We start from the raw sequence: 19175 nt of genomic DNA, 5'->3' as shown, positions 1-19175 counted from the left end.
TCCCTCATAGCTCCATAGTTCCCTTTATTCAACAGAAGTACTGTCACTTCCGACTGTACCCTCTCCCTCTCAAATTGCAGATTGAAGCTTATTGTATTATCCCCATAACCCTTGATTCCACTATCTTTAAGAGCTCTATCTATCTCTTTCTTGAAAGTATCCAGAGACTTGGCCTCCATTGCCTTCTGCATGACACTGTAATCTTATGCTATAAATCCAATGTTTTATGGTTCTACTCCACAACCACCTGAAGGAGGAGCCGCGCACCGAAAGCGAGTGCTTCCAAATAAACCTGTTGGACTATTACCCGGTGTTGTGTAATTTTTAACATGATCCAAGTATTACTGGCCCCATAAATGAAGAAAAAAATTAAATCTAGCGAAAAATGTTTGATGCCCCTAATCTGACAATGACCCTTCAAGTTCCCAGTTGCCCCAAAATGTGCATCAACAATTACACCCCAAGGTGATTCCAAGGTTCACAGCTCTATTATTGAAACATTGAGATAGGTGAAGAGAACGTCCTGGCTTCTTTTGTTAATAAACACACCTTCCAACACAAAGATTTCAAACAAACATAAAGGAGTTCTCAGATCACTAACCTATGGGATGCACTTCTGACCATGAGTGTATTTGGGAAGAAACATAATAAATTGGTCTGAACTGCCTTGATACAAACAGAAGCCAATAAGTATGAAAACCCAGACAATGAGGGAAGAGGGCCACAGGAAATGTTGGAGCAATATTCAAAATCAATAAGCCCCACACAGTCAAGAAGAAGAAATCCCATCCAGAATGAGATACAGCCAGAGTGGGTAATCACTGGGGAATTTGGAGGCAGTGTGGGAAGACAGTGCAAAGAGGAACGAGGTGCTTTCTGCTTTTCTTGGCTCACAGTTGGTATGTTTTTTTTAAACAGAATAAATTGAAATCCAGGATAAGGGACCCAGCACAAGAGAGTGACATCAAGGTAAACTGTAAGTTCATAGTTTGGTTATAGCTGCTAATTTGGCTATTATAGCTTACTTCAGATTAAAGTAAACAGGGGAACTATTTGCAGGCTACAACCCACAACAGCAGCAGGAATTTTTTAAAAATCAAATTAAGAACTAGGTCATTAAAACAGAGATGTTGGGCAAGGCGATGCAAACACACGATCTGTGAGCTTGTGGACCCCATTGTGGTTCAGAGTGACCACCTCTGTAGCAAGAGGAACTCCAGCTCAGAGTTGGTGAGCTCGGAGTCTGAGCTTCAAACACAAACACATCAGGGAGGGCAAGTGTTACCTGGACGCTGCGTTTCAGGGGTCAGTCACTACCATGAACTACCTCAAATTTGGTCAGTCATCAGGGACAGGAGAGCGTGACAAAGCAGGCAGAGGGAGCTGGAGATAGTGCTGAGGAAGCCTCACTCCTTGAGCTTATCTAATAGGTTTCAGGTTCTTGCTCCCTGTGTGGATGAGTGTGGGGGCTTAGGGAGGATGAGCAAACTGACCATGGCACCATGGTACAGGGAGTCAGTCATGAGAGGAGAGAAAAGGTAACTGTAGTTGTAATCAGGATAGTAAAGTCAGGAGAAGAGATCGTTCTGAAGCCAGGTTCTAGAGTTCCGAAGTCTGTGTGGCCTGCCTGGTACCCAGGATCAGAATATCTCATCTGAGATGCAGAGAAACTTAGAGTGGGACAGGAAAGATCCATTTGTCATGGTCCATGTAGATGCCAATGATATACCTAGAAAGAGGTTCTGCTGAGGGAACATGAGCAGTTAGGGACTAAATTAAAAAGCAGAACCAAAAAGGTAATCTCTGGATTACTACCTGGGCCACCAACAAATTACCACAGGGCAAAAAGAGTGAAAAACTGAATAGGTCCTTTATACCAGCAACAAACCAGAACTTCAAGAGAGTCAGGGGACAGAGATGAGTGTAGTGGCCTTCACTGAGGACAAGGTGTTGAACAAGTTGAAAGGTTTGAAGGCAGATAAATCACCCAGAATGGGTAGATTATACCCCAGAGTTCTGAAGGAGGTAGTCAAGGAGATTGTGGAGGCATTGGTGCTGATCTTTCACAAATCACTGGATTCAGGGAAGATACTAGAGGTCTGGAAAGTGGCTCATGTAATACCCTTGTTTAAAAGGGAGGGAGGCAGAAGACAGGAAACTGTACAACAGTTCGCCTGGCCTTGGTTGTTGGTATGTTATCAGAGTCCATTATTAAAGATAAGATTGTGGAGTACTTGGAAGTGCACAGTAATATAGGGCTGAGTCACCACAGCTTCGTCAAGGGGAAGTTATGCCTGACAAATCTGTTAGAATTATTTGAGGTGGTAGAAGGCAATTTAGACAAAGTAGTGTCAGTGGATGTGATCTATGTGAATTTCCAGAAGGCCTTTAATAAAGTGTGTTACATGCTGTTAAAAGCCTATAGTGTTAAGAGGCAAGGTACTGGCATGGATAGGGATTGGCTGACTGGCAACAGGCAGAGAATAGGTATAAAGGGGTATTTTACAGGATGGCAGCTGGTGACTAGTGAAATTCTGCAGAACCACAACTATTCATGTTATACATTACATGGATAGTGGGCACTGCTTAAATACCAATCTTTTCCAAGCTGGCAAGGATTTCCAAAATGGTGGCGGCAAAGGACATTCCAGCCAGAGCTCATCCAGTTCTTTTCTCTTTTTTTCTCCCACAGAAGGCCCCAAGTGGGGAGAGGGGGGGAGAGACAGCAGGCCCCGAGTGGAGGAGGGGGGGGGGGGGGAAGGGGCAGAGAGAGAGAGATAGCAGGCCACGAATGGGGAGGGGGGCAGGCAGAAATACAGCTGGGAACCCAGTCAGGCCACTTGGTAGCCCTAATAGGTCTTCCTTTTTAGCTTTATTTCTTAGTTTCCTAACCTATACTAAGTATAGCTTAAAGTAGAGTAACCTTTTTCTTTTTTTATTTTCTCTATTTTTGTAGCTAATATTTATACCTACGTACTCTGTACCTAAGATGCCACTGTTTGCTGCTGACATTGTACATTTTTCACTGTACTCCTGTTCTTTTATAACTTGAGTCCACGTGACAACAAACCTAATTCTATTTCATCAGTTCTGAAGAAGGGTCACCAGAGCCAAAACATTAATTCTGTTTTCTCTCCACAGATGCTGCCAAACCTGCTGAGTTTTTCAGCCATATTGGTTTTTGTTTCAGATTTCAGCATCTGTGATTCTTGTAGTTTTTTGTTTCGGGAAATTTTCAATTAGTAAGGGGATCAAGGGTCACTGGGAGAAAGCAGGAGAACGGGATGGAGAAACATATCAGTCGTGATGGAAAGGCAGAGCAGACACGATGGACTGAATGGCCTAATTCTGCTCCTATGTCTTATGTCTCATGAAAAACCCATGTCAAAAGCCATTCTCTTCAGCAATTTGAACGCAGTGTCAGCAGCCTTGTGATCGCAAAGGTTTCTGCGAAAGTATGTGATCAATGTGATTATCCATCAGCTGAATTATCCTCTTTATCTATGAATGTGAATTATATTCAAATCACCAATCAAACATGGTTACGGGAGCAGATGAATGATGGTCCTCTGCTTGAAAAATACAGTTAACAGCCTTTACTAACAAATAAAGATCTATTCCAGAATGAAGGAAATTGATGTAATTCTATAATCTGAATGCACTCTGAGCATATAGCCTTGTTAAAAAAAACTAATCTTCTGCCACCCCTTTACCTCAACAAAAAGATTTTTCATCTGGGCCCGTTTGGTCCTGAAACGTTTGATTTTCTGGTGAATCCTTTTGTCTTTCTCCAGCTCCTCCACCGTGGCCCATTTGCAGTGCAGGTAAGAGCTGTAATGTAAAGGAAGATCGTAATTACTGTATGCTGACTAATGAAGCAACTTATCTTCATATAGTCAAACCCTGAGGATATTCTAATGTTTCCTAAAGCCAATGAAGAGTACACATTAGGGTAAGTAGGAACTACATTGCCAACATCCCACAAACAGCAAAGCTTGGCAGATAATTGTTTTAATAATGTTGGTTTAGGGATAAGTACCAGTAAAACTCTCCTGCTTTTACTGGTCTCCTCAAAGCTGCAAATGGGAACACTGTTTAATATCACGTCAAGAAGGCTGCATCTCTAACGTCGTCAGTACTGCAATGGAGTACTGGAGAAAGTGAGGGCTCGGACCCATGGCCTTTTGACTCAGCCATACAACATGGAACAAAGAACAATACAGCACAGGAGTAGGCCTTTTGGCCCTCCAGGCCTGCGCTGATCCATATCCTCTATCTAACCCTGTCACTTATTTTCTAAGGATCTGTATCTCTCTGCTCCCTGCCCATTCATGTATCTGTCTAGACACATCTTAAATGACACTATCGTGCCCATCTCTACTACCTCCGCTGGCAACACATTCCAGTCACCTACCACCCTCTGCATAAGGGTGGCATGGTGACTCAGTGGTTAGCTCTGCTGCCTCACAGCGCCAGGGACGCAGGTTTGATTCCAGCCTCGTGTGACTGTCTGTGTGGAGTTTGCACATTCTCCCTGTGTCTGTGTGGATTTCCTCCGGATGCTCCAGTTTCCTCCGACAATCCAAAGATGTGCAGGTCAGGTGAATTGGCCATGGTAAATTGTTCATAGTGTTCAGGGATGTGGAGGTTAGGTGCATTAGTTAGGGGTAAATACAGGGTAGGGGAATGGTTCTGGGTGGGTTACTCTTAGGAGGGTCGGTGTGACTTGTTGGGCCGAAGGGCCTGTTTCCATACTGTAGGGAATTTAATCTAATAAAGAACTTCCACGCAAATCGCCCTTAAACTTATGCCCTCTCACCTTGAACTCATGACCCCAAATAATGGAGTTGCCCACTCTGGGAAAAAGATTCTCGCTATCCACCCTGCCTATACCTCTCATGACTTTGGAGACTCAATCAGGTCCCCCTCAACTTTCTAATGAAAATAAGCTTAATCTACTTAACCTCTCTTCATAGCGAGTGCCCTTCAGACCAAGCAACATCCTGGTGAACCTCCTCTGCACTGTCTCCAAAGTATCCACATCCTTTTGGTAATGTTGCAATCAGAACTGTACACAGTATTGCAAATGCGGCCGAACCAAAGTCTCATACAACTGTAACATGACCTGCCAACTCTTGTACTCAATACCCCGTCCGATGAAGGAAAGCATGCCGTATGCCTTCTTGACCACTCTACTGACCTGCATTGCCACCTTCAGGGTGCAATGGACCTGAACACCCAGACTCTCTATACATCAGTTTTCCCCAGGGCTTTTCCATTTACCGAATAGTTTGCTCTTGAATTGGATCTTCCAAAATACATCACCTCGCATTTGCGTGGACTGAAATCCATCTGCCATTTCTTTGCCCAACTCGCCAATCTATATTCTATATCTATATCTGTATTCTCTGACAATCCCCTTCACTGTCTGCTACTCCACCATTCTTAGTGTCATCTGTAAACTTGCTAAGCAGACCACCTATACCTTCCTCCAGATCATTTATGTATATCACAAACAGCAGTGGTTCCAGCACGGATCCCTGTGGAACACCACTGGTCACAGCTCTCCATTTTGAGAAACACCCTTCCACTACTACTCTGTCTCCTGTTGCCCAGTCAGTTCTCTATTGATCTAGATAGTACACCATGGAGCCCACGCAACTTCATCTTCTCCATCAGCCTACCACGGGGAATCTTATCAAGCACCTTACTGAAGTCCATGTACATATGACATCTACAGCCTTCCCTCATCAATCAACTTTGTCACTTCCTCAAAGAATTCTATTAAGTTGGTAAGACATGAACTTCCTTGCACAATACCATGTTGCGCATTACTGATAAACCCATTTTCTTCCAAATGGGAATAGATCCTATGCCTCAGTATCTTCTCCATCAGCTTCCCTCCCACTGACAAAGAATGTGACGCAGGAAAAGCAGGAGAATTGACGTTTTAGGCATAAACCTTTCATCAGGAATTCCTGCTGAAGGGCTTATGTGCAAAACATCGATTCTCCTGCTCCTCGGATGCTGCCTGACCAGCTGTGCTTTTCCAGCACCACACTCTTCAACTCTGATCTCCAGCATCTGCAGTCCTCACTTTCTCCTAGTTGATTATGTCCCTACGACTGACATCAGGCTCACCGGTCTATAATCATCTGGATTATCCCTGCTACCCTTCTTAAACAAGTGGACAACATTAGCAATTCTCCAGTCCTCCGGGACCTCTCCTGTGTTCAAGGATGCTGCAAAGATATCTGTTAAAGCCCCAGCTATTTCCTCTCTCTCGTCCCTCAGTGACCTGGGATAGATCCTATCAGGTCTGGGGCCTTGTTCACCATAATGCCTTTTACAATAGCCAACACTTCCTCCCTCCTGCCTGTCTTCATTTAATCCATGTCCTTAATGAGATCCCTTTCTAAATTTTGGTCTCTGGATGATTATCCATTACAAATACTAGGTTGACTGGCTTACCAGCTGATTCATTTCACAGGGTCTTTCACAGGGAAATAAACCCTTTGATCCAACTAGTCCATACTGACCAAGATCCCAAACTAAACTGGTCCCACTTGCCTGCATTTGGCCCATATCACTCCAAATCCTTCCTAGCCATTCACATATCAAAATGTCTTTTAGATGTTGTAGCTGTATCTCAATCCATCACTCTGTCTGGCAGTTCATTCCACACACTAACTGCTCTCGTGTTTAAAAAAAATTGCGCCTCTTGTTCTTTTTTGTCCCCTCACCTTAAAAACATGCCCCCTAGTTTTGAATTCCCTCACCTGAGGGAAACGAAACCACCTGATGATGGAGCAGCGCTCCGAAAGCTTGTGCTTCCAAATAAACCTGTTGGACTATAACTTGGTGTTGTATGATTTTTAACATTGTCCACCCAAGTAATCCAACACTGGCACCTGCAAATCTTGGCTATTCACTTTATCTATGCCCCTCTTGATATTATAAACCTCTATAAGGTCACCCCTCAACTTCCTACACTCCAGTGAAAGAAATCTCAGCATATTTTTATAACTCAAACCCTCCAGTCCCGGCAACATCCAAGTAAATCTTTTCTGAACTCTGCAACTTAATAATATCCTCCCTATAGCTCTATCACTAGGTCAAGGCTAACAGTGAATACAACTCCCTCATGTTCTCATACAGTAAAGGTTTGCCCAAACCATTCTGAGGGAGTTGTAACAGCATGTCACAACATGGATACTGACTCTGTTTCTACAGCATAAGCACTTACCAATAGTGCAATGCAATCAACTAACTCACTCCCAAAAATTGTACAAATGTAACTGCCTTCCAGGGAAAAATCTCATTTCAGCATTTATACCTTGAAGCTATTAATCAAGAACACAAAGTGATTTTTTGAAAAATCCGTTAGCAACCTATGCAGATCTTGGTGAATCAATGAAATGCGTTTCTGTCCTTCAGTAGTCCTGAGTTGTCTGAGTGGAAAAACCTATGCAAATCACTAGGCCTTGGTGATATTACAAAACAAAAGACATCATTTGAAAAGACCCTGTGAAATGAATCAGCTGGTAAGCCAGTCTACCTAGTATTTATAATGGATAATCATCCAGAGACCAAAATGAAGAGAGGGATTTCATTAAGAACATGGGTTTAATGAAGACAGTCAGAGTGAAGAACTAGAAAAAACAACAAGAACAATACAGCACAGGAATAGGCCATTTGGCCCCCTCCGTCTGTGCCGCCACATTCTGCCCTTCCATGCTAAACCTGTCTTCACTTACAGGATCCCGCATCCCTCCAATCCTTTCCTATTCATGTATTCGTCCAGGAGCTTCTTCAATGCTGCTATTGTATCTGCTTCCACCACCTCTTATGGCAACACATTCCAGGCACTCACCTCCCTTTGTGAGAAAAACATGCCTCACACACATCTTTTGAACGAAGGCAAGCATGCCAAAGGTTTTTTTTTAAACTACCTTATCTACCGTTCGCTGAGCTGAGAATTTGTGTTGCAGACGTTTCGTCCCGTCTAAATGACATCTTCAGTGCTTGGGAGCCTCCTGGGAAGCGCTTCTGTGATCTTTCCTCCGGCATTTGTAGTGGTTTGAATCTGCCGCTTCCGGTTGTCAGTTCCAGCTGTCCGCTGCAGTGGTCGGTATATTGGCTCCAGGTCGATGTGCTTATTGATTGAATCTGTGGATGATGCCATGCCTCGAGGAATTCCCTGGCTGTCCTCTGTTTGGCTTGTCCCAGTCGAATTAATGTTGCTTGTCATCTGTGTGTGTGGCTTCTAAGGATAGCTGGTCGTGTCGTTTCGTGGCTAGTTGGTGTTCATGGATACGGATCATTAGCTGTCTTCCTGTTTGTCCTATGTAGCGTTTTGTGCAGTCCTTGCATGGGATTTTGTACACTACATTGGTTTTGCTCATGCTGGGTATTGGGTCCTTCGTCCTGGTGAGTTGTTGTCTGAGACTGGCTGTTGGTTTGTGTGCTGTTATAAGTCCTAGTGGTCGCAGTAGTCTGGCTGTCAGTTCGGAAATGCTCCTGATGTATGGTAGCCTCACAAACCTTATTGAGTTCTTTGAGAAGGTGACCGGGCAGGTGGATGAGGGTAAAGCAGTTGATGTGGTGTACATGGATTTCAGTAAGACTATTGCAGAAAATACAGCAGCATGGGATTGAGGGTGATTTAACAGTTTGGATCAGAAATTATCTAACTGAAAGAAGACAGAGGGTGGTGGTTGATGGGAAATATTCATCCTGGAGTTCAGTTACTAGTGGAATACTGCAAGGATCTGTTTTGGGTCCAGTGTTTGTCATTTTTATAAACGATCTGGTTGAGGGTGTACAAGGATGGGTTAGTAAATTTATGGATGACACTAAGGTCAGTGGAATTGTGAATAGTGATGAAGGATGTTGCAGGTTACTGAGAGACCTAGATAAGCTGCAGATTTGGGCTGAGAGGTAGCAAATGGAGTTTAATGCGGAAAAGGATGAGGTGATTCACTTTAGAAGGAGTAACATGAATGCAGAGTGCTGGGCTAATGGTAAGATTCTTGGTAGTGTCGATGAGTAGAGAGATCTCTGTGTCCATGTACATAGATACCTGAAAGTTGCCACCCAGGTTGGTAGGGTTGTTAAGAAGGCATACAATGTGTTAGCTTTTTTTGGTTGGGGTACTGAGTTTTGGAGCCATGAGATCATGCTGCAGCTGTACAAAACACTGGTGCAGCCGCACTTGGAGTTACATGCAGTTCTGGTCACCGCATTATAGGACGGATGTGGAGTCTTTGGAAAGGGTTCAGAGGAAATTTATTCGGATTTTGTCTGGTATGGAGGGAAGGTCTTAGGAAATGCTGAAGGACTTGAGGCTGTTTTCGTTAGTGAGAACAAGGTTGAGAGGTGACGTAATTGAGACATATAAGATAATCAGAAGTTTAGATAGGGTGGTTAGTGAGAGCCTTTTTCCTCAGATGGCTAGCACGTGGGGGAAAAGCTTTAAACTGAGGGGTGATAGATATAGGACAGATGTCAGAGGTAGTTTCTTTACTCAGAAAGTAGTAGGGGCATAGAACCCACTGCCTGAAACTTTATTAGACTCGTCAACTTTAAGGGCATTTAAATGGTCATTGGATAGGCAAATGGATGAGAATGGAATGTTGTTGGTTAGATTGTCTTCAGATTGGTTTCTCAGGTTGGCACATCGAGAGCCAAAGGGCCTGTATTGCGCTGTAATGTTCTGTGTTCTACCTGTCCGTGAGAAAAGTTGTGTAGCAGAAGACCAAAGAAGAGACGACCCAAGAAAATCTACAGAGGAAAATCAACAAAGCTGACTGGTTTTGAAACGTGATTTTTACAAAAAGAAATCTTAATTTTTTTTATCAGATCAGTATTGTAGACTGGGAGATAAAAGGTAGGTTTAATAGAAAGGAGTTGTAAATAGTTGTTGTTTTAATTTTCTCTGTTGGACTTAAAGAATAAAATTGTTAATTTTTACTTTAAATAGTGAAATCTAGGATACTTCTTTGCCTCTCGAAATTTAACAGATTATGGCTCGAGGTGAGCTTCTGTCTGTCGGGTTTAAATTAGCAGAGGGGTTTACTCCATGTCATAACAGTATGAATTTTTACATGACAAAATTCCATTAAATCTTCCTTCATATTAGATTCCAGCATTCTCCTGACAATGACTGTCAGGCTAACTAGCCTGTGGTCCTGTTTTATTTTTCTCTCTTTCCTTTCTTGAATAATGATGTTAGGTTGGCTCACTTCTAATCTATTCCAGAACTTAGGGCATTTAAAAAAATGTAACTAGTGCATCCACCTCCAACTGTCTCTTCTAGAACTCTAGGAGGCAGGCTGTCAGATCTGATAATTTCTGATTTTAGCCCCTTCTATTTGTCCAATACTTTATTATCCACTTTAGTTTCCTCATTCTTCAGTCCCTTGGTTATCTTTGATTTTAGGTATATAATTTCTCATATTTAGAGAAGGCAGATACAAAGCATTTACCTAATATCGAACTAACCCAGCTTCATTGCACAATACATCTACAAAAAATTGGTTCCGAGTTGTCTTAACAAATGGAACTGTTTATTTGTTGATGGGATGTGGGTATCATTTGTGAGGCCAGCATTTATTGCTCATCTCTAATTGCCCTTGTAGGTGGTGGTGGTGAGCTGCCACCTTGAAACATTGCATTTCATGCCTTGGAGGAGCACTCGCTGTTTGTTCAGAAGTTGTTTCAGGATTTTTGACCCAGTGATAATGAAAGAACAATGATATGGTTCTAAGTCAGGATGGTGTGTGAATTGGAGGGATGTGGTATTCTGATGTATCCCCTTGTCCCTCTATAAGGTAAGGATCACTGGTTTGGAAGGTGAAGTTAAAGGGGTCTTGTGAATTATTGCAGTGCACCTTGTAAATGGTGCTTGTTGATCCCATTGTGAATCAGTGATGAATGGTGAAGTGATGCATGGGATGGCTCATCACATCACAACTTAAAACCTGTTGTCCTGCAATGATATTAATGAATGTGCTCTACATCCTCAATGGCCTTGTCAAACTTGGACCACATTGCTTTCGGACAGATGTCATTCTGTCCTCAATGCAGTCTAAGAGATTATTTTCTGATTTAATGTTATTTAATTTTATTCTTTATTCCCTGTAAAGCTATCTTACATTCTTGAGCTGAAAATGTGTTGCTGGAAAAGCGCAGCAGGTCAGGCAGCATCCAGGGAACAGGAGAATCGACGTTTCGGGCATAAGCCCTTCTTCAGGAATGAGGAAAGTTTGTCCAGCAGGCTAAGATAAAAGGCAGGGAGGAGGGACTTGGGGGAGGGGCGTCGGAAGTGCGATAGGTGGAAAGAGGTCAAGGTGAGGGTGATAGGTCAGACTGGGGTGGGGGCGGAGAGGTCAGGAAGAAGATTGCAGGTTAGGAAGGCGGTGCTGAATTCGATGGATTTGACTGAGACAAGGTGGGGGGAGGGGAAATGAGGAAACTGGTGAAACCCGCGTTCCTGCCTTGTGGTTGGAGGGTTCCTAGGCAGAAGATGAGGCGCTCTTCCTCCAACCATCATGTTGTTGTGGTCTGGCGATGGAGGAGCCCAAAGACCTGCACATCCTTGGTGGAGTGGGAGGGGGAGTTGAAATGTTGAGCCACAGGGTGGTTGGGTTGGTTGGTCCGGGTGTCCCAGAGGTGTTCTCTGAAACATTCCACAAGTAGGCGGCCTGTCTCCCCAATATAGAAGAGGCCACATCGGCGGAAGTGACGGCGGATGATGCGCTGTACATGGAGATTGGTGGGGTGGTAGGTGAGGGCCAGTGGGGTTCTGGCCTGGTGGTGGTTGGAGGGGCGGGGTTCAAGGGCGGAGGAGCGGGAAGTGGAGGAGATGCGGTGGAGGGCACCGTCGACCAAGTCGGGGGGGAAATTGCGGTCTTTGAAGAAGGAGGCCATCTGGGTTGTGCGTTTTTGGGACTGGTCCTCCTGGGAGCAGATGCGGCGGAGTCGAAGGAGTTGGGAGAATGGGATGGCGTTTTTACAGGGGGCAGGGTGGGAGGAGGTGTAGTCCAGGTAGCTGTGGGAGTCGGTCGGTTTGTAGTAGATGTCTGTGTTGATTCCGTCGCCTGAGATAGAAATAGAAAGGTCGAGGAAGGGGAGGGAGGAATCTGAGACTGTCCAGAATAATTTGAGGTCGGGGTGGAAGGTGTTGGTGAAGTGGATGAACTGTTCAACCTCCTCGTGGGAGCACGAGGCGGCGCCGATACAGTCATCGATGTAGCGGAGGAAAACTGTTGACTATCCATAATCAACTTATTCCTTTCCAGATGATTATAAATCCTATCTCTTATAACCTTTTCCAACACTTCACCCACAACCAAAGCAAGACTCAGAGGTCTATAATTTCCAGGGTTGTCTCTACTCCCCTTCTTGAACACGGGAACAAAATTTGCTCTTCTGGCGCTATTCCTGGAGACAATGACGACAAAGATCAAGCCAAAGGCTTGGCAAGTTTTGGTTAAATTTTAAATCAGGCAGGTTGACTCTGGTGAAGACAATGCCCTGATAAATGAGCCAGTGGATAGTTGTTAAGTTGAATTACACTCTATACTAGAAGCTGCACAGTTAATATGCAGGGCCCTGTTCTTTGTAAACTGAAAAAATGTGTACACACGTTTCACATGTTCTTGCCCTGAAGGACATAGCTGCAAGAACAGATCTGATAGGTGGTGAGAGAGACCAACAGGTGGAAAAGATCTTCTTGATCTCACCCTCACCAATCTAGCTGCCTCAGGTGCATCAATAACAGGTAGGAATTGCAGCAATTCTGGAGAAGTTATCCCATCATGTTACCTGGGATGGCCACCTCTCTAAATTGGACAGACTTTGAACAGATCTAGCAACTCCAAACTAGATGTCCATGAGGCACTGTGGGCCATTTGCAGCAACAGAATTGTACTCAGCTACAATTTGCAATCTCATGCAACAATCTTCAGCTTGAAGTGTGAGCAGACGAGAGATCTTGGTTCCTTCTGGAGGTCGCCATTATCAAAGATACGGGTCTTCAGCAAATTTAATAATTTCTTAATCTCCACGGGATTAAGAAATGGGTGAATTCGATGGCTAATATAAAGGCTAAAGGGCCAGAAAGCATTCCAGCAATAGTACAGAAGACTTGCCCCAGAAGCTGAACTAGACCAACTATATAAATATTGTAAGAAAAAATGAGGACTGCAAATACTGGAGATTTGAGTTGAGAGTGTGGTGCTGGAAAAACACAGGTCTGGCAGCATCCGAGGAGCAGGAATGGTAAAGGCCCTCCATCAGGAATGGCAAAGGCCCTCCATCAGGAATACTGTGGTTAGAAATGGGTCAAATCTGTCAAATTCTGCAATGAATTCACTTCCAGTCTCCACAACACCTGTCCATTATAAGGTACAAAGTGGCTCAGTGGTTAACACTGCTGCCTCAGTGCCAGGGCCCTGGGATCAACTGCAACCTTGAGTGACTGTGTGGAATTTGAACATTCTCCCAGTGTTTGCGTGAGTTTCTACCAGGTGCTCCAGTTTCCTTCAATAGTCCACAGATGTGTAGGTTAGGGTGGATTGGCCAGGCTAAATTGCTCCATAGTGTCCAGGGTTGTGCAGGCTCGGTGGGTTAGCCATGGTAATGTGGGATTATGGATATAGGGTGAGGGTGTGGGTCTGGATGGGATGGTCCTCAAAGGGTTGGTGCAAAATGGCCTCTACCTGCACTATAGGTATTCTATGATTCTAAATCAAAAATAGGATGGAATACTCCCTATTGTCTCCAACACTTCAGTTTTGCTTTATCAAGAAGGAAGCAGCCCACTTTATTGGCACTGCATACACCATCTTGAATATCCACATCTTTCACCACCAATATACAATGACAGCAACGTATACCGTCCGTAAGATACACCACAGGAACTCACAAGGGCTTTCTGACAGTTCCTTCCAAACCCCTGACCTCTACCATCAAGCCAGCAGATACATGGAACACCTCCACCTGCAAGTTCTTCTCCAGGTCTCTCAGCATCCTGACTTAAAACTCTATCGCTGCTCCTTCACTGTCACTGGATTAAAATCCTGGCTCTCCCTTTCTAACAGCACTGGGTATTCTTCCACCCAAGAACTGTAGTGGTTTAAGGCAGCAGTTTACCACTGCCTTCTCCAGTGCAGTTAGGGATGAGCAATAAATACCAACCTTAACACTGATACCCATACTCTTAAACAAGTACAAAAACACTTATATGTAGAATCACTGGAAGCAGGCTATTCAGCCCATCGAGTCCACAGTGACCCTCCAAAGAGCATCCCACCCAGACCCACCTCCCCTACCCCTGTAACCCTACATTTCCCACAATTAATCCACCTAATCGACACATCCCTGGGCATTATGAGCAATTTGGCACTGCCAATCCACCTAATGCGCTCATGTTTGCTGGTCATATATGGCTAGGTAGGAATATAAGCTGTGAGGAGGACATAAAAGCTACAAAGAAGGTAAGTAAGTGGGCAAGGTAGCGCATGCAATTTAAGCTTGAGAAACATGAGGTTATTCAGGGATATGTTGGGTTCCAAGTGATCAATTGTGTTAGGGGACTCTTTAGACAGAGGCACAGACAGATGTTTCTACAGTCAATACCGAAAAATTAGAATGGTGTACTGCCTCTCTGGTGCCAAGATCAAGGATTCCCCAGAGGGGGTGCAGAATGTTCTCAAAGGGGAGAGGGACGAGCAGAAGGTCATTGTACACATTGATACCAACGACATATGAAGGGAAAAGGATGAGATTCTGAGGGAGAATATAAAGAGTAAGGCAGGAATTTAAAAAGGAGGTCCTCGATGGTAGTAATATCTGGATTACTCCCGGTGCTATGAGCTAGTGAGGGTAGGAATAGGAGGTAAAAAGGAGGTCCTCGATGGTAGTAATATCTGGATTACTCCCGGTGCTATGAGCTAGTGAGGGTGCTATGAGCTGGTGAGGGTAGGAATAGGAGGATAGAGCAGATGACTACATGGCTGAGGAGTTGGTGTATGGGAGAAGGATTCACATTTTTGGATCATTGGAATTTATTCTGGAATAGAAGTGACCTGCAGAAGGTCTGAATGCACCCGGCAGGGAGATTTGCTAGAGCTGCTCAGGAGGATTTAAATTAGTTGCAGGGTTGGAGGGCTGCTGACCCCAGGGAGATACTAAGGAAAGAGATCAATCTGACACTGGTAGAATTGAGACTACAAGCGAGTTAAACAGTCAGGGCAGGCAGGAACAAAGCAGAGAACAAGGTAAGTCTCATAAATTAAATTGCACTTACTTCAATGCAAGGGGCCTAACAGGGAAGGCAGATGAACTCAGGGCATGGTTAGGAACATGGGACTGGGATATCATAGCAATTACAGAATCATGGCTCAGGCATGGACAGGACTGCTAGCTTAATGTTCCAGGATACAAATGCTACAGGAAGGACAGAAAGGGAGGCAAGAGAGGAGGGGAAGTGGCATTTTTGATAAGGGATAGCATTACAGCTGTACTGAGGGAGGATATTCCCGGAAATACATCCAGGGAAGTTATTTGGGTGGAACTGGGAAATACAAAAAGGATGATCACCTTATTGGGATTGTATTATAGACCCCCTAATAGCCAGAGGGAAATTGAGAATCAAATTTGTATGGGGATCTCAGCTATCAGAGACCCGGGTTCAATTCCCGCCTCAGGCGACTGCCTGTGTGGAGTTTGCACATTCTCCCCGTGTCTGCGTGGGTTTCCTCCGGGTGCTCCGGTTTCCTCCCACAATCCAAAAATGTGCAGGGATTAGGTGAATTGGCCATGCTAAATTGCCCGTAGTGTTAGGTGAAGGGGTAAATGTAGGAGAAAATGTAGGAGAATGGGTCTGGGTGGGTTACGCTTCGGCGGGTCGGTGTGGACTTGTTGGGCCGAAGGGCCTGTTTCCACACTGTAAGTAATCTAATCTAATCTAATCTAATCTGTAAAAATAATAGGGTAGTTATGGTAGGGGATTTTAACTTTCCAAAAATAGACTGGGACTGCCATAGTGTTAAGAGTTTAGATGAAGAGAAATTTGTTAAGTGTGTACAAGACAATTTTCTGATTCAGTATGTGGACGTACCTACTAGAGAAGGTGCAAAACTTGACCTACTCTTGGGAAATAAGGCAGGGCAGGTGACTGGAGTGTCGGTGGGGGGGATAGCACTTTGGGGCCAGCAACCATATTTCTATTAGTTTTAAAATAGTGATGGAAAAGGATAGACCTAACAGTTAAAGTTTAAATTGGAGGAAGGCTAACTTGATGGTATTATGCAAGAACCTTCAAACGCTGATTGGGGGCAGAGGTTCGCAGGTAAAGGGATGGCTGGAAAATGGGAAGCCTTCAGAAATGAAATAACGAGAATCCAGAGAAAGTATATTCCTGTTAGGGTGAAAGAAAAGGCTGGTAGGTGTAGGGAATGCTGGATGACGAGAGAAATTGAGTGTTTGGTTAAGAAAAAGAAGGAAGCATATGCAAGGTATAGACAGGATAGATCGAGTGAATCCTTAGAAGAGTGCAAAGGAAGTAGGAGTATACTTAAGAGGGAAATCAGGGCAAAAAGGGGCATGACATAGCTTTGGCAAATAGAATTAAGGAGAATCCAAAGGGTTTTTACAAATACCTTAAGGACAAAAGGGTAACTAGGGAGAGAATAGAAAGATCAGCAAGGCGGCCTTTGTGTGGAACCGCAGAAAATGGGGAGATACTAAACGGGTATTTTGCATCACTGTGTTTACTGTGGAAAAGGACGTGGAAGATATAGACTGTAGGGAAATAGATGGTGACGCCTTGAAAAATGTCCATATTACAGAGGAGGAAGTACTGGATGTCTTGAAAAGCATAAAGGTGGATAGATCCACAGGATCTGATCAGGTGTACCCTAGAACTCTGTGGGAAGTTAGCGAAGTGATTGCTGGAAGTGATCTCACCGCTTGCTGAGATATTTGTATCATCAATAGTCATAGGTGAGGTGCCAGAAGACTGGAGGTTGGCTAACATGGTGCCACTGTTTAACAAGGGTGGTAAGGACAAGCCAAGGAACTAGAGACAGTGAGCCTGACGTCAGTGTTGGGCAAGTTGTTGGAGGGAATCCTTAGGGAGAGGATGTACACATATTTGGAAAGCTTATGCCTGAAACGTCGATTCTCCTGTTCCCTGGATGCTGCCTGACCTGCTGCGCTTTTCCAGCAACACATTTTCAGCTCTGATCTCCAGCATCTGCAGACCTCACTTTCTCCTCACATATTTGGAAAGGAAAGGACTGATCAGGGATAATCAACATGGCTTTGTGCGTGGGAAATCATGTCTCACAAATTTGACTGAGTTTTTTAAAAAAAGTAACAAAGAGGATTGATGAGGGCAGAGCGGTGAACTTGATCTATATGAACTTCAGTGAGGCATTCAACAAGGTTCCCCACGAGAGACTGGTTAGCAAGGTTAGATCTCACGGAATACAGGGAGAACTAGCCATTTGGATATAGAACTGGCTCAAAGAGATAAGACAGAGGGTGGTGATGGAGGGTTGTTTTTCAGACTGGAGACCTGTGACCAGTGGAGTGTCACAAGAATCAGTGCTGAGTCCACTACTTATCGTCATTTATATGAATGATTTGAATGGGAGCATAAGAGGTATAATTAGTAAGTTTGCAAATGACACCAAAATTGGAGGTGCAGTAAAGAAGGGTACCCCAGATTACAACAGGATTTTGATCAGATGGGCCAATGGTCTGATAAGTGGCAGATGAAGTTTAATTTAGATAAATGCGAGGTGCTGCATTTTGGGAAAGCAAATCTTAGCAGGACTTCTACACTTAATGGTAGGGAGTGTTGCTGAACAAAGAGACCTTACAGTGCAGGTTGATAGCTCCTTGAAAGTGGAGTCGCAGGTAGATAGGATAGTGAAGAAGGCATTTGGTATGCTTTCCTTTATTGGTCAGAGTATTGAGTACAGGAGTTGGGAGGTCATGTTACAGCTGTACAGGACATTGGATAGGCCATTTTTGAAATATTGCTGCAATTCTGGTCTCCTTCCTATCGGAAGGATGTTGTGAAATTTGAAAGGGTTCAGAAAAGATTTACAAGGATGTTGCCAGGGTTGGAGGATTTGAGCTGTAGGGAGAGGCTGAACAGGCTGGGGCTGTTTTCTCTGGATCGTCGAAGGCTGAGGGGTGACCTTATAGTGGTTTATAAAATCATGAGGGGCATGGATAGGATAAATGGACAAAGTCTTACTAGAGGGCATAGGTTTAGGTGAGAGGGGAAAGCTATAAAAGAGATCTAAGAGGCAACTTTTTTCATGCAGAGGATGGTACATGTATGGAACGAGCTGCCAGAGGAAGTGGTAGGCACCATTGCAACATTTAAAAGGCATCTGGATGGGTATATGAATAGTAAGGGTTTAGAGGGATATGGGCCAAGTCCTGGTCAATGGGATTAGATTAGATTGGGATATCTGGTTGGCATGGACTAGTTGGACCAAAGGAACTGTTTCTGTGCTGTATATCTGTGACTCTACGGCTTTTTTGAGATTTTTTTTTGAGATGCATTAAATTTGTAAATGTTGGTGTTGCCACAGATTTGACTATACTCAGAGAAACAAAGTTAAAATGCAGTTGTATGCAGGTACTGCAAACTTTTGATGAGGCGAATAGCAATGCTGACCTTTATTGCAAAGGGACTAGAGTACAAAAAGAGTAAGGAATTCTGATTACAATTGTGCAGGGCTTTGGTGAGGCCACACTGAGTACACTTTGATCACTATATTTAAAGAAACATACCAATGTGCATTGGAGGTGGTACAACAAAAGATTCACTGGTATGGGAGGGTTGTACAAAGATATCAGGCTAAGTAAATTGAGTACACAATCTCTGGAGTTGAGGAGAATCAAAAGTTGTCCCACTGAAATTTACAGTATTCTGACTGGACATGACAGGATTGTCACCAACAGGTTGCTTTTCCTTGCTGGGAATCAACAGCATGGGGTCAGGATCTTAGGATAAGGGCTGATCATTTAGGACTGAGATGAAGGAAAAAATCATCAAAGTATTACAAGTCTTCAGAGTTATCTCTATAGAAGGCCACAGTCAAAATATCATTTAGTGCATTTAAAGCTTCAGACTGGCAGATGTT

At 44.0% G+C, this 19175-nt stretch overlaps 1 protein-coding gene across 7 annotated transcripts in view; it reads right to left on the bottom strand.

Moving 5' to 3' along the window:
• Positions 1-19175, bottom strand: part of chd6 (chromodomain helicase DNA binding protein 6) — a 252768-nt gene that overhangs the window by 101338 nt on the left and 132255 nt on the right. For all 7 annotated transcript variants that reach the window (XM_043710969.1, XM_043710967.1, XM_043710968.1 and 4 more), the window contains one exon: positions 3714-3831. In XM_043710969.1, coding sequence (XP_043566904.1) covers positions 3714-3831 — 118 coding nt within the window. The remainder of the gene's footprint in view (positions 1-3713; positions 3832-19175) is intronic.

This window comes from Chiloscyllium plagiosum, chromosome 20 (assembly GCF_004010195.1).
Source record: "Chiloscyllium plagiosum isolate BGI_BamShark_2017 chromosome 20, ASM401019v2, whole genome shotgun sequence".
In the NCBI taxonomy this organism is placed as follows: domain Eukaryota; kingdom Metazoa; phylum Chordata; class Chondrichthyes; order Orectolobiformes; family Hemiscylliidae; genus Chiloscyllium; species Chiloscyllium plagiosum.
This window is presented reverse-complemented; position numbering and strand designations above follow the sequence as displayed.